At 40.1% G+C, this 15,657-nt stretch overlaps 1 protein-coding gene across 1 annotated transcript in view; it reads right to left on the minus strand.

The window, feature by feature from the left end:
• The window catches only part of SIK2 (salt inducible kinase 2), a 128,220-nt gene that overhangs the window by 21,463 nt on the left and 91,100 nt on the right, over positions 1–15,657 (minus strand). Inside the window, exons 5-8 of the mRNA XM_070426072.1 lie at positions 14,199–14,323; positions 13,647–13,770; positions 12,098–12,318; positions 9,828–9,980 (exon numbers count right to left, since the gene is read on the minus strand). Of these exons, the coding sequence (XP_070282173.1) occupies positions 9,828–9,980; positions 12,098–12,318; positions 13,647–13,770; positions 14,199–14,323 (623 nt within the window). The remainder of the gene's footprint in view (positions 1–9,827; positions 9,981–12,097; positions 12,319–13,646; positions 13,771–14,198; positions 14,324–15,657) is intronic.

The following is a 15,657-nucleotide window of genomic DNA, read 5'->3' on the forward strand; positions in this document are numbered from 1 at the left end:
TGGTTATTTTTTCCCATATGTTCTATAGAAGCCAAAACAAAATACTATTATAATCCTTTAGATTTTGAAAAACTGCTACACAAGAAACACTCTGGGGCTCTTCCTGCACTCTGAACAAAAGTAAGCACTCACAGAAGTATATGGAAATCCTAAAAGATGGTATGAATGAATCACTTCTTTTTTCAACCTTTATACAGATGGTCCCCCAGCTCTCTTCAGTCCCAGCCTTTCTTCTAGATCCAGATCCAGTCTTCTTCTAAAGCAACTGAGTCAATGCCCCACTAACTATTCTCTTAGTCTTCTCTAACTCATCGTTGTCCCCCTCCTCCCCAACACTTATGTATTACTTTATATAACAAAAACTTACCTAGCACTTACATAGCACTGTTGTAAGTGCTACACAATTATTCACTAATTTAAACATAAAATCTCCATTTTATTACTTGGGAAACTGAGGCATGTATGAGAACAACAAGAAACTTAAAAAAAATATGTTTTTATTGATTCTAGAGAGAGAGGAAGGAAGGGGGATGGAGCAATAGAAACCCCAGGACTCACTGCCTCCCACAACCACATCAAAATTACAACAAAAATACAGAACAACCATCATTCAGAATTGCCTGAAAGCTGGCTGAATGGAAGTACAACTAGAGAAGAAAAGAAGAAAGCACATTGAGACTGGTAGGAGGGACGGAGGTGCAGAACGGGCTGGGCTGGCACCCACGTGGGCTGTTTTTGTAATCCAGAGGGAGATCGTCCCTGCAGAGGCCTCCGTAAGGAGCAAGGGGTCCCAGCCCCACATCAGACCCCCACCCCGGGTCCCAGAGCTGGGAAGTGAAATCCTTGTAACTTTGGGCTATAAAAACCAGTGAGCATTGTAGCTGAGGGACATGGAGGCTGCCGGAGACCCAAGTGTACCCTCCTTAAAGGGTTGTGCACAAACTTACTCTGATTCACTTCCTCTGAGCTCCAGCGCTTGGAGGTGTTGGGGGACCCAGTCACATACGGGGGAGGAACTGGATTGTCTGGCATCAGAGCAGGAACTCAGGGGTGGCTTTCTATCAGATGGAGGGGCTCGCAGGGATCATTGTTCCTATGCTGAGACCTCCCCTGCTCCAGGGCTGACTGGCAACCATATCTGAGTTCCCATCAACCTGGAGCACTCTGTTTGCTCCAACCTGATGATTCCCTGAGACCTCATCCCATCTAATTTGCGGCCCCACCTAAGCTGTTTGCAGCAGCTTTTTCATATGAATGGCCTATCCTCATTCAGGCTTCAGACTTTGCTAAAATCTCTCAAACAGGCTGCAGCCTGTGTCAGCATGCCCCAAACCTATCAATAAGAGACCCAAGACTTGGCACCAGCACCAGCCTGCCTTGCTTCACAGCTGGGCCTAGCCTGGGCACTAGCAAATCCAATACAACTAGGAAGAATCTGCAGATCTATCTGTAGCTCCTTCCAGGTGGCCCCAGGCAGTAGCTGACTTTGCACCTCCCTGGAGACCCAAGAGCCAGAGCACCTGGTGGACAGCTTCAGACCATACCAGATTACAACTCTACACATCCACAAGAGACACACTCAAGGGGAAGACTCAGTGAGCACCAAAACCCTACTGAAGCAAGTCCTGCTCCATAGGGGTGTTTCCTGCACAGCAGCTCTCCCACTGTAGTCGCAGCTTGTCCTCACAGCCAATTGGCCTGGAGGTCAATTCCTCCCAATAACGCCAATAGCAATCAAGTCTCAACTATAAGACTGTTCATACAGCCCACCCTGGGGCGCACCTAGAGTGCCTACCTCAAGTTACTGGAGAGGCTGAGCCACTGGGCCCTAGAGGACACCTACTATACAAGGTCATTCTGCCAATTCCAGGAAACATGGCAGTTCTACCCAATACATAGAAACAAACACAGGGAAGCAGCCAAAACGTGGAGACAAAGAAACATGTCACAAATGAAAGAAATAAAAGAAAGCAAATTGCTGAATACAGAGTTCAAAACCACGGTTATAAGGTTACTCAAGGATCTTCAGGAGACCTTCAAGGATCTTAGTGAGAATGCCAAGGACATGGAAAAAGACCAGTCAGAAATTAGGCATACACTAACTTTAATAAAGAATAACTTACAGGGATTCAACAGTAGAGTAGAGGATCCCAAGAATCAAATCAATGATTTGAAATATGAGGAAGCAAAAACCACCCAATCAGAAGAGCAAAAAGAAAAAAGAATCCAAAAATATGAAGATAGTGTAAGGAGCCTCTGGGACAACTTCAAGCGCATCAACATTTGCATTATGGCAGTGCTAGAAGGAGAAGAGAGAGCGAGCAAGATATTGAGAACCTATTTGAAGAAATAATGACAGAAAACTTCTCTTCTCTGGTGAAAAAAATAGACTTACAAGTCCAGGGAGCACAGAGAGTCCCAAACAAGATAAACCCAAAGAGGACCACACCAAGACACATCATAATTAAAATGCCAAGGGCTAAAGACAAAGAGTGAATCTTAAAAGCAGTAAGAAAAAAGCAGTTAATTACCTACAAGGGAGCGCCCATACAACTGTCAGCTGATTTCTCAACAGAAACTTTGCAGTCCAAAAGGGACTGGCAAGAAATATTCAAAGTGATGAATAGTAAGGACCTACAACCAAGATTACTCTACCCGGCAAAGCTATCATTTAGAATCGAAGGGCATATAAAAAGCTTCACAGACAAGAAAAAGCTAAAGGAGTTCATCACCACTAAACCAGGATTATGTGAAATGTTGAAAGGTATTCTTTAAGAAGAGGAAGAAGAAGAAGAAAAAGATCAATAGTATGAACAATTAAATAGCAATAAATACCTATCTATCAACAACTGAATCTAAAAATCAAAATAAATGAATAAGAAATCTAATGAGCAGAATAAACTGGTGAATAAAATAGAACCAGAGGCATGGTAATGGAACAGACTGATGAATCTCAGAGGAAAAAAGGGGCTGGGAAGAGATTAACCCAAGGTCTTATATGTATATATGTATACATGGACACAGACAATATGGTGGCAAAGGACTGGAACATGGTGAGAACTGGGTGGAGCGAGGCAAGACTGTAAGACACTCAACAATAAAGATTTTTTAAAAAAGCTGGGGTAGCAGTACTTATTATCAGATAAAATAGACTTTAAAAACAAAGGCTATAATAAGAGACAAAGAAGGACATTATATCATAATAAAGGAATCAATCCAACAAGAGGATTATAACCCTCATAAACATTTATATACCCAATACAGTAGCACCTAAATATATAAAGCAAATCTTGATGGACATAAAGGGAGAGATGGACATCAATACAGTCATAGCATGGGATTTTAACACCTCATTGACATCAATGGATAGATCTTCCAGATGGAAAATCAACAAAATACAGTGGCCTTAAATGACACACTAGATTAGATGGATTTAAAGGGTATTTTCAGAGCACTTCATCCCAAGCAGCAGAATATACATTCTTTTCAAGTGCACATGGAACATTTTCCAGGACAGACCAAATGTTAGGACACAAAACAAGTCTCAATAAATTTAAGAAGATTAAAATCATATCAAGCATCTTCTCTGAACATAATGCTATGGAATTTGAAATCAATCATAAGAAAACTGAAAAACACATGGAGGCTAAATAGTATTACTAAACAATGAATTTGTTAACAATGAAATCAAGGAAGAAATAAAAAATACCTTGAGACAAATGAAAACAGAAACACAGCAATCCAAAATCTATGGAACAGAGCAAGAAGCAGTCCTATCAGGAAAATTGACAGCAATACAGGCCTACCTCAAGAAACATGAAAAATCTCAAATAAACATTCTAAATTTACACCTAAAGGAATTAAAAAAAGAACAACAAACAAAGATTGGAGCAGAAATAAATGAAAGAGTCTAAAAAAACAATACAAAAGATCAATGAAACTAAGAGCTAGTTCTCTGAAAAGATAAACAAGATTGACAGACTTTAAAAAAAATGTTTTTATTGATTTAGAGAGGAAGGGGAGGGGGAGAGAGAGAGAGAGAAAGAGAGAGAGAGAGAGAGAAACATCAATGATGAGAGAGAATTATTGGTGGGCTGCCTCCTGCACGCCCCCCACTGGGAATCAAGCCCGCAACCCGAGTATGTGCCCTTGACTGTAATCGAACCTGGGACCCTTCAATCCACAGGCCGACGTTCTATCCACTGAGCCAAACTAGCTAGGGCAGAGTGACAGACTTTTAACCATTAAGAAAAAAAAGAGAGAAGACCCAAATAAATAAAATCAGAAATGAAAGAGGAGAAGTAACAACTGATACCACAGAAATACAAAAGATTATAAGATGGTATTATGAACAACTAGATGCCAACACAATGGATAATCTGGGAGAAATGGATAAATTCCTAGAAACATACAATTTTCCAAAACTGAATCAAGAAGAAAGAGAAAATCTAAACAAGCCATTTAAAACCAACAAAATTAAAGCAGTAATCAAAAAGTCCCAACAAACAAAAGTCCTGGATGGCTTCACAGATGAATTTTACCAAACACTGAAAGAACTAACACCTGTCTTTCTCAAACTATTCTAAAAAATTCAAGAGGAGGGAAGACTCCCAAGCTCATTTTACAAGGCAGGCATTAACCTTATTCAGATAAAGACACTACAAAGAAAGAAAATTAGAGGCCAATACTGCTGATGAACATAGATGCAAAAATCCTCAACACAATATTAGCAAACTGAATTCAGCAATACATTACAAAGATCATACACCATGATCCAGCAGATGTATTTCTGGGATACAAGGCTGATACTGTATCTGAAAATCAATTAACATGATATACCACATTAACAAAATGAAGGATAAAAATCATATGATCATATCAATAGATGCAGAAAAAGCATCTGACAAAATCCAGTATCCATTATTATTTTTTTAGTATATTTCTATTGATTTCAGAGAGGAAGGGAGAGGAAGAGAGAGAAACATCAATGAGAGAGAATCATGATTGGCCGTTTCCTGCACAGCCCCTAATGGGGATCAAGCCCGAAACCTGGGCATGTACCATGACCATGAATCAAACAATGACCCCTTGGTTCATAGGTCCATGTTCGGCCACTGAATCTCACCAGCTGGGCCAGTATCCACTTACGATAAAAACTCTCAGCAAAGTGGGAATAGAGGGAACATACCCGAACACAACAAAGGCCATATATGACAAGCCCACAGCTAACATCATACTCAACCCGGAAAAACTAAAAGCGTTTCCTTGCTCTAGCCTGTATGGCTCAGTGGATAGAGTGTCGGCCTGTAGACCAAAGGGTCCCAGGTTCAATCCCAGTCAAGGGCACGTACCTTGGTTGCAGGCTCCTTGGGCCCTGGCCCTGGTCAGAGGCAACCAATCAATGTGTTTCTCTCACATCGATGTTTCTCTCTGTCTTTCCTTCTCTCTTCTACTCTCCCTAAAAATCAATGGAAAAATATCCTCGGGTGAGGATTAACAAAAATAAATAAATAAAATAAAATAAAATAAAATAAATAAAAGCATTTCCTCTAAGACAGGGATGTCTACTTTCAACACTCCTTTTCAAAAATAGTACTGGGCCCTAGCTGGTTTGGCTCAAAGGATAGAGCTCCTACCTACTGAAGTGTCCCAGGTTTGATTCCAGTCAAGGGCACATGCCTGGGTTGCAGGCTCAATCCCCAGCAGGGGACGTGAGGAAGTAGTTGATCCATGATTCTCTCTCATTATTGATGTTTCTATCTCTCTCTCCCTCTCCCTTCCTCTCTGAAATAAATAAAAATATTAAAAACAAAACAAAACAAAACAAAAAAAAACAACAAAATAGTACTGGAAGTCCTATCCACAACAATCACACAAAAAGAATAAAATAAAAGGCATTCACAATTGTAAAGTACGAACTAAAACTATCATTATTTGGTGATAACATGACACTATATATATATACATGGACCCCTAAAGATTCCACCAAAAAAAACCCCTACTAGAACTAATACATGAATTCAGTAAAGTAGCAAAATACAAAATAAATATTCAGAAATCAGTTGCATTTTAATATATCAATAATGAATTATCCTTAAGGGAAACTAAGAAAACAATCCCATTTACAATTGCATTAAAAAAACAATCTAGGAATAAATTTAACTAAGGAAGTAAAAGACCTGTACTTGGAAAATTATAAGACACTGAAGAAGTTGAAGATACAAATAAATGGAAGCATATACCATACTCATGGATAAGAAGAATAAACATCATTAAAATGTCCATACTACCTAAAGCAATCTATAGATTCAATGCAATGCCTATCAAGATACCAATGGCGTATTTCATAGAACTAGAAAAAATATTCCAAAAGTTTATATGGAACCACAAAAGGCCTCGAACAGACACAGCAATCTTGAGAAAGAAGAACAAAGTTGTAATTATCATGCTATACTAAAAGGCAATGATAATAAAAAAGCATAGTAGTGGCATAATAACAGACATTTAGATCACTGGAACAGTATAGAGTACGCAGAAATAAATCCATGTCTATATGGCCAATTAATATTTGACAAAGGAGGCAAGAACACAGGAGAGAGTAAAAACAGTCTTTTCAATAAATTATGTTGGGAAAGTTGAACGATACATGGAACTAGACCACCTTCTTACACCATATTCAAGAATAAACTCAAAATGAATTAAAGACTTAAATGTAAGACTCAAAACCATAAAACTAAAAGAAAACCTAGGCAGTAAATCTCTGAATCTCTCTTAGCAATATTTTTTCCCCCTGATATATCTTCTTGGAAAAGGGAAACACACACACACACACACACACACACACACACACACACAAATGGGAGTACATCAAACTAAAAAGATTTTGCACAGTAAAGGAAACCATCAACAAAATGAAAAGACAACCCACTGAATGGGAGAATATATTCACCAATGATACATCTGATAAGGGGTTAATATCCAAATTCATAAAGAACTCATTCAACTCAACACCAAAAACAACAACAAAGAATCCAATTTAAAAATTGGCAGAGGTCCTGAACAGACACTGCTCCAAAGAGGACACACAGATAACCAACAGACATATGAAGAGATGCTCAACATCACTAATATCAGAGTGATGCAAATTAAAACCACAATGTGATATCACCTCATACCTGTCAGAATGGCTATCATCAATAAATCAATAAACAAGTGTTGGTGAGGATAGGGGAAAAGGTAACTCTAGTGCACTGTTTGTGGGACTGCAGATTGGTGCAGCCACTATGGAAAACAGTATGGAGGTTACTCAAAAAATAAAAAAATGGAATTGCCTTATGACCCAATGATTCCACTTCTGGGTATATATCCCAAGAAACCCAAAGCACTACTTCAAAAGAATATATCTATCCCTATGTTCATTGCAGTGTTATTTGCAATAGCCAAACTATGGAAGTAACATAAGTGCCCATCAATAGAGTAGATAAAAAAGTGGTGGTACATATATATATAATGGAATATTACTCGGCCACAAAAAAATCTTACCATTTGAGAAGGCATGGATGGACCTGGAGAATATTATGCTGAGTGAAATAAGTCAGTCAGTGAAAGACAATTAACATATGATTTCACTTATATGTGGAATGTAAAGAACAAAACAAACAAAATTGAAACAGACTCATAGACAGACAACAGAAAACAGACTAATGGTTCACAGAGGGGAGAGGGATTGGATGAAAAAAGATGAAGGGATTAAAAAGTACAAATTGGTGTCCTGGCCACTATGGTTCAGTTGGTTGCGAATCCTCCTGTGCACTGAAAGATTGCTGGTTCAATTCCCATTCAGAGAACATGCCAAGGTTGTGGGCTCGATCCCCAGTAGGGGGTTTGCAGGAGGCAGCAAAATGATGTTTCACTCTCACATTGATGTTTCTCTCTCTCTCCACCTCTCCATTGCTCTCTCTCTAAAAATCAATAAAAAAAGTTAAATTGGTTGTTAAAATAAAATCACAGGATGTGAAGTCCAGCATAGGGAATCTAATCTAATAATAGACAAACATGGTAACTGACCATACCTCCGCTACGCTTCTCATTGGCTAATCAGCAGGATATGCAAATTAACCCAACCAAGATGGCGGCCGGCAGTCACACAGCTGAAGCGAGCAGGAGGCTTGCTTGCTCCAGTGATGGAGGAAGCCAAGCTTCCTCCCTGCTGCGGCTGGGTTCTGAGCTCCACTCTAAGCAGCAAAGTTGCAATTATAGAAGCTAAACAAACCCCAGATACCTGCTTTCAGAAGGCTGTGGCCTCGGAGCTGGAGCGGCAACAAAGTTTCAATTATAGAAGGTAAATAAATCCCAGAATAAAAAAAGAAAAGAAAAAAAGGAGAGGCTGGGAGCTTCAGTTGCCGGCTTGGCCAGCCTGAAAACAGCCATCAGCCCCTCATCCAGGCTGGCCAGGCACCCCAGTGGGGACCCCCACCTTGAAGGGGGTGTGACCAGCTGCAAACAGCCATCAGGCCCTCACCCAGGCTGGCCAGGCACCCAAGTGGGACCCCCACCCTGATCCGGGACACCCTTCAGGGCAAACCAGCTGGCCCCTACCCATGCACCAGGCCTCTATCCTATATAGTAAAAGGGTAATATGCAAACTGACCCTAACAGCAGAAAGACTGGGAATGACTGGTCACTATGACACACACTGACCACCAGGGGGCAGACGTTCAATGCAGGAGCTGCCCTCTGGTGGTCAGTGAGCTCCCACATGGAGGAGCTCTGCTCAGCCACAAGCCAGGCTGATGGCTGCCAGCGGTGGTGGTGGGAGCCTCTCCTGCCTCCTCAGCAGCGCTAAGGATGACCGACTGCAGCTTAGGTCTGCTCTCTGCTGGCAAGTGTACATCCCCTGAGGGCTGCCGGGCTGCCAGAGGGATGTCTGATTGCCAGCTTAGGCCCAATCCCCCTGAGGAGCAGGCCTAAACCAGCAGGTGGTCATCTCCTGAGGGGTCCCAGACTGCGAGGGGGCACAGGCCGGGCTGAGGGACCCCCCCCCCCCGAAGTGCACAAATTTTTGTGCACCAGGCCTCTAGTACAGTCAATAATATTGTAACAACTATGTATGGTGCCATATGGGTACTGGAAATATTGGGGGGGGGGGGGAGCACTTTGTAAAGTATATGATTGTCTATCCACTATGCTGTATATCTGAAACTAATACAAAATAATATTAAATGTAAACTGCAAACAAAAGAATAAAATCTTGCCATCTACAACACCATGCATGAACCTAGAGGGTATTATGTCAGACAAAGACAAATGCCATATTATTTCACTTGTATGTTGAATCTAAAAAAGCCAAAATAAACAAGCAGACTAGAAACAGACTCACAGATAGAGAACATTTGGATGGTTGCCAGATGGAAGGGGGTTGGGAGGATGGGTGAAAAAAAGGTGGAGTCAGAAGTACAAATTGTAGTTATACAATAGTCATAGGTATGTAAAGTACAGCATAGGGAATATAGTCAATATTATAATACCTTTTATGGTGTCAGATGGGTACTAGATTTATTGGGGTGATCATTTCCTAAATTATATAAATGCTTAATCATGGGTTTTACACCTGAAACTAATATAATATGTATGTCAACTGTAACTGAAAAAAAAAAAAAGGAAGGTGCTAAAACATTTGAGAATCTAGTAAATGACAGGCAGAAACTTTACAGAAAAACAGAGCACAGAGGATGAAATCCTAACCCTTTGTAATACAAGATGAACAATGTGTCAACCATGTGAACAGGCACATGCACAGATAAGACTATTGGCTAATGGGGTGTTACCTTGGCAACTGTTTGTTCAGCAATGGTGCTGGGCCGCCGCTGGCGGGCATCGAGCCTCTGCTCCACAGGAAAACTGCTCCTATGTGATTTCAAGCGCTCCACCAACAAGTAATAAATGGCAGCGAAGTGATTGTAGCTCTTGTTCTGCAAAGACTGAAAGAGAAAACAAGTGCTGAAGGCCAAGAGCCATAAAAATCAATCCAATGATCTATACCTGTCTAAAAAAAGATGGAAGAAATAATGTTTTCTTTCTTACAAACAGAGTAACAAAGTATGCCTCAAAATAAAAGCTGTTCCAGGGTTTAGAATAAAAGACAGATCGTTTCAAGTTTCTAGCTTTAATTATATACAGGGTGATACCTTTAAATGACAGGCCCTTTGATATTAACAGGATCCATTTATTTTTCTGCATTCAGAGAAAATGCCATCACTGTCTCATGCAGACATTCCCCAATGCTATCATGTGGTCCCATCTCATAGCTGTAACTATGGCGTAAGGTCGGTTAGCAACCTGAGCCCAGAGGCTCTAAATCTATAGCTTCTACACAAGTACAAGCCACTGCAAACTCCGAAGTGACTGATTAAAGTCTTTGGGGAACTTTCTGGTGATTATTTTAGGCTGGAAAATGACATTTGGATGCTATATTGAGAGACTCTGTGTCTCCGTTCCTAGGTAATTTTTTCCTCTTGCTTTTGCAATCCAGCCCTCTTGAAACCTTGAATATAAAGTTGCTTCCCAATTTTTCACATCCCTTGTCCGCCAGATTTCCCAGCGTACTAAGGAAACAGAGAAACAACTGCTCCTTTCACTTCCAATTCCACCTGACAGTCTGCATGGGCGCCGTGCAGTACACCTCAGAGGGCAGAGTACTCAGCACAAATCCCAGACCAGTGGAACTGTGCTCACAGCTGCCACTCTGTACCTACTTCATGGACAAGTACAGGAAAACATCAGAGTGCATGACAAGCAAAGCAGGAAAGCCAGTCTGGTTTCACTTATGGCTACACTGAAGGGAAAGGCAGTACAGTTCAGAGCACTTAATATTCACAAGGAAGCATTTAATATTTTTTGTTATGGTCCCTCCTTAAAAGTACTGTTTTCTGTTTGTTTGTTTTTTTACTGTCGTGTAGGTATTAAGAATATGTATATCTTATGAACATGCTATTAAGGAAAAAAAGAAATGAAAGTGACGAGAAATTTTCTAGGTTCAAACCTTCTCGTACTTCCATATCAGGAATCTACCTGTTTTTGTCGTCTCAGTTTCTCCAGTTCACAAGCTAAATACAGTTGGCTTTCCTAAATCTGATGCCTACCATTCTTGTTTTCTGCTCAGCCCTCAGCCTTGTTCCATAGCTGCACATTTATGTTCCATATAAACTAGTTTATTACCTATGTGAAACGTTATGGTTCATCTTAGAAGAAACTTGCTACTTTGTATTTATTAAGCTTCTGTCTTTGTCTTTTTCTCAGTCCTATATACACTGAGTGGCCAGATTATTATGACCTGCCAGATTATTATGACCACCCCATCAGTACTTCGTTGGGACACCTTTTGCCTTCAATACTGTGGCGACTCTTCTTGGCACTGACTTCATGAGATATTGAAAGGTGATGCGAGGAATCTGACACCATGCCTGATGAATAGCACTGTCCAGTTCTGTGAGATTTGATGGTTGTGGAACCAGCTGCCTGATGGCTCTTTTAACTTCATCCCACAAATGCTCAATTGGATTGAGATCTGGTGATTGTGGGGGCCACCTAAGCAAGGTAAAGTCTCCCTCATGTTCTTGAAACCACTCCTGCACAATATGAGCACCGAGGCATGGCGCACTGTCTTGTTGGAAGAAGCTGTCTCCATTGGGATACACCATCAACATGATAGGATGAAGTTGATCAGTAACAATACTTAGGGATGTTGTGCTATTCAAACATTTATAATGATCTGGCCCTCTAGCAATTTCAGCGGGAAATTATAGCTAATTTGCCTACAAACGTCAGGTGGTCATAATAATCTGGCCACTCAGTGTATATACCATTCCTCTTGAGTTTTTTGGCAGATGGGGCAAAGGTAGGAATTTATACGTTGAGTAAAAGCAAAAAAAACACACACAAACGTCTGATTAATCTTCAGGGAATATTGAACAGTATGTCTAGGTGCTGGGGATGGCCATGCTAAATGACTAGGCTGATAGGTATGAGCATGAAATTACAAGTTACTGAGTACAACAGAATCCTAAAATTTTTTCAGTCAAATCTCTGATCACTTTACCTCAATGGTTTTCTGCTGATCTATTCCAAGGCTGTGCATCAGTCGCAGAACCTGTTCATTAAACTCCCCAATGGATGGCTCATTTTCTTGGCCTTGTGGATAGAGAACAGGTCTCTGTACAGGAACTTCTATGAGCATCCATTTATGCTCCTTGATTTGAGCTATGGTTAGCCTTTTGGACGGGTCTAGGACCAACATCCTTCGAATAAGGTGCTCACAATCTATGGAAAACACAATGGTACAAAAGTCACGTCAATCGCCTTGCACTTCAGGGTGTTTGCTTTATTCATGTGACTTTGTACAATGGCAGTAATCTTTGTGTCCTCCACAGTGCCTACTGGAAAGCAGAAGGTCAAATGAATAAATAAATACATAAAGGTTACTTATATTTGTCAAGTACTTAGAGTGAATATTGACACACAAAATTAACCATCACTGTGAATGAATACTTAAGAAAAACAAGAGGCCGCAGGCCTATCCAATTTTGTGCTAAATGAACTGCTTTATCAACTGAAAATATCTAGACACAGACTTAGATTTCCACTAGAGGAAAAAACAAGCCTTCTTCCTAAAATAAGCAAATAATAAATGATCCTCAGTTATGTCTAAGACTCTGTGAGGCAAGAGCTAGCCTGTGGACTGTTGCTTTCTCCTCATCAGTGCAACTGAGACAAATGTATGTGAAATATTACTTACTCCTGATTACACTAAGAAAACTGTACTGCTGCAAGTCTGGGCACCAGCTTATTTCCTGAGCTGAAATCATGCTCTTTACCATCCCACATAAGCTTGGATCACTTGGTAGGTGCCAGGAATTCTGCTAAGTGCTTTATACAGATTAATTAATCCTCACAACAGCTCTCTTAGGAACTATGGTTTTTTCCATTTTATAAATTGAAGAAATGGAAGCACAGAGAGGAGATATGAGTGAATTTAGGATTGAAACCAGGCAGTCTGGTGCTAAAGTCTACACTCTTAACTACTGAAGCATCATTTCTACTGTTTCTAGGAACAAAAGCATTAAGGGTGATAACTAAAAACTAATCTAAGGAGTAAACCTAACTGCTGCCTATGTGCACGAATTTCGTCTACGGGGCCTCTAGTCCAACATAAAACTGGTTGGGATTACAGCATTTCATCTTAATTCAATAGTTTTGCCAGTTGGTTTTCAAATTTAATTTAAACATTTTAATTTTGCAACTTCCTGCCAAAAGATATGAGAAAATCCATTTCAAACTTAGAGTAAAATGGTTGTGAATCTGTATCTACAAAGAACTTCTCTAAGGGTAAAATAAATGCGGGACATTTATAGACGGAGAGTAAATGGGGAGACTTGTGTTTTTAATCTGGGAAACTTGTTGTTTTCAGTTAGGAAGGCTGGAACTTTCCTCACCTACACGGAGAGAGCTGCTTATTTCTATGGCTTTTAAAGTAACTCAGTCACTTCATTTAGCACCCAAACTCTCGGAAAAAGGGAGGCTTTGCCTACGCGTTTCATTAGGAGCGCAGTCTCCGAAGTGCCCAATTAGTAAGATGAACAGGTTGTTACCTTCTGACATGAAATATGGAATCCGGAATCTTCCTTCCAAAACCCTTTGCCTCAAAATAGGAAGAGTGGGTCCATCAAAAGGCAGAGCTCCACAGACAAGGACATAAAGAACAACTCCCATGCTCTAGGGGAAGAAAACAACGGGGTCATTTTCATACCGAGGACTTCAAACACTCTTTGTTTCCCAAAATATCCCTTAATATCCTATGGACTAAAAAAAATTTGTTTGAATGTACTATTTTCTTGAATTTGAGAAAAAGTCTGAAATGCTAATCATTACAATAAAGTATCCTATAATAAATATCAAAATATGTTAATCATTTAATTTCTACTTAACTTTAAATTACTGCTGATGTTAGAATGAGAACATCTGTCCTTAGAAATTCTTCCCTAGAATCCAATTCAAGATGCTCAACTAATTATAGTCCAATGGGTAAGGGAAGTGTGAACTACTGCCTATGTGTCAGATACAAGAGCTTTAAAGATGAGCCAAAGTACCAAGTATTATCCTTATAGATGCATTTAACACAACACAGCAAAGCAAAGAAATACCCAAATATCCAGCTGTGGTCCTTCATACTGCTGCCCTTCAAAGACTTCTGGGGCTGCATAAGGGGGGCTGCCACACCAAGTTGCCAGCAGTTCACCACTTTTAAAGAAATTTCCAAAACCGAAATCTGTTGGAATGGAAATAAATGTTACTTTCATCTATGGTCTCAAACTATACTGAATTTCTCTGTAACAAATTTTATATGCTATATTAATGTTATCACTGCTATTTACTTTGTGAGGAATGGGATGACATCTATCCCATTTTCCTAGCACTCAGCATATATTCAGCATTCAAAAAATATTTCTTGAATGAATGTATAAATGAATCAAGTTTTCTTCTCAAAGATAATAAGAGATTAGAAAAAATACTTTAATACTGTATTTTTAAGGCTCAAAGAAAATCCATTGGTGTGGACAACCAAACTGAATTTGATAATCTCAGAATTTTAATTACTCCATGATTTAAGAGTTAGCTGTCTTATATGGTCTATAAGAAAGGAACTAAATGAGTAAAACTCTAAGAGATTTACCTAAACACAACCAAGTGAATGGCTGTTTACAGTCATTATCCCAGGGCAGCAAAATGTATAACCTTTTAAGGCAACTGAGTACAGTGTTTCCTAAGTAACAACTCTCTAAGTGCTGGCCCATGCATCTTGATATAAGCAGATACCTACCTGAAGAGCTAATTAACATGTGATGGCTACATGGCCCAGTCACAGGCCACCTATCATCAGTACTTACTCATTTGTGGAATGCAGTGGCGTTATACTTTGAAACAGCTAATGGTCTTCCCCAATTACTCATACTGAATCTACATCTTCGATATACAGCATGCACTCTGGAAATACTATACTCACATGCCTTCAATATGCATGAAAATTACAGCAGAATTCAGTGAGCTCTGGTATAAACACAAGCTTGTGCCCTTCTGCTCACCCTTCACATAGTCTCATGTTTTTACTGAGGAAACAAGTTCCTATTATTTTGTCAGGTATAGCCCCACTGTTCTGTTACAGCCTGACTGAAGAACACTGCCCTAGTGACAGGTACTGGCTCTGCATAGCACTAATGGACAGTGAGCGGCCCCAGGGGACTGGATCAAGTCTCTAGTGCCAGACTGACTCGCTGTGTGACTTTGGATCAGTCTTTGTGAGCCGTAGTTTCCCCATCTGTAAAGCTGAAATAATAAATATACATAGTCAGCAGGTTGTTGTGGGAATCCAATGATAATATAAACTCACAATCTTCACACCTTGAGTTTGTACCTTACGTGGAAGCATTCTCTCAGCTAGTTGATGTAAAGCTGGTGGCAAGCAGCAGTGACAGTAACAACAGTCACAATCTCCAACATTACAGCTTCATGGCAGAGTACAAACTAGGAAGTTAGGGAGAACTAGAGCTGGCCTCCCATTTTGCCATTTTCTAGCTTCAAGTCCTCTAGGAAAGTAATTTAACT

This window comes from Myotis yumanensis, unplaced genomic scaffold (assembly GCF_028538775.1).
Source record: "Myotis yumanensis isolate MYYU_CA2020_CCGP unplaced genomic scaffold, mMyoYum1.0.hap1 SCAF_10, whole genome shotgun sequence".
NCBI lineage: Eukaryota > Metazoa > Chordata > Mammalia > Chiroptera > Vespertilionidae > Myotis > Myotis yumanensis.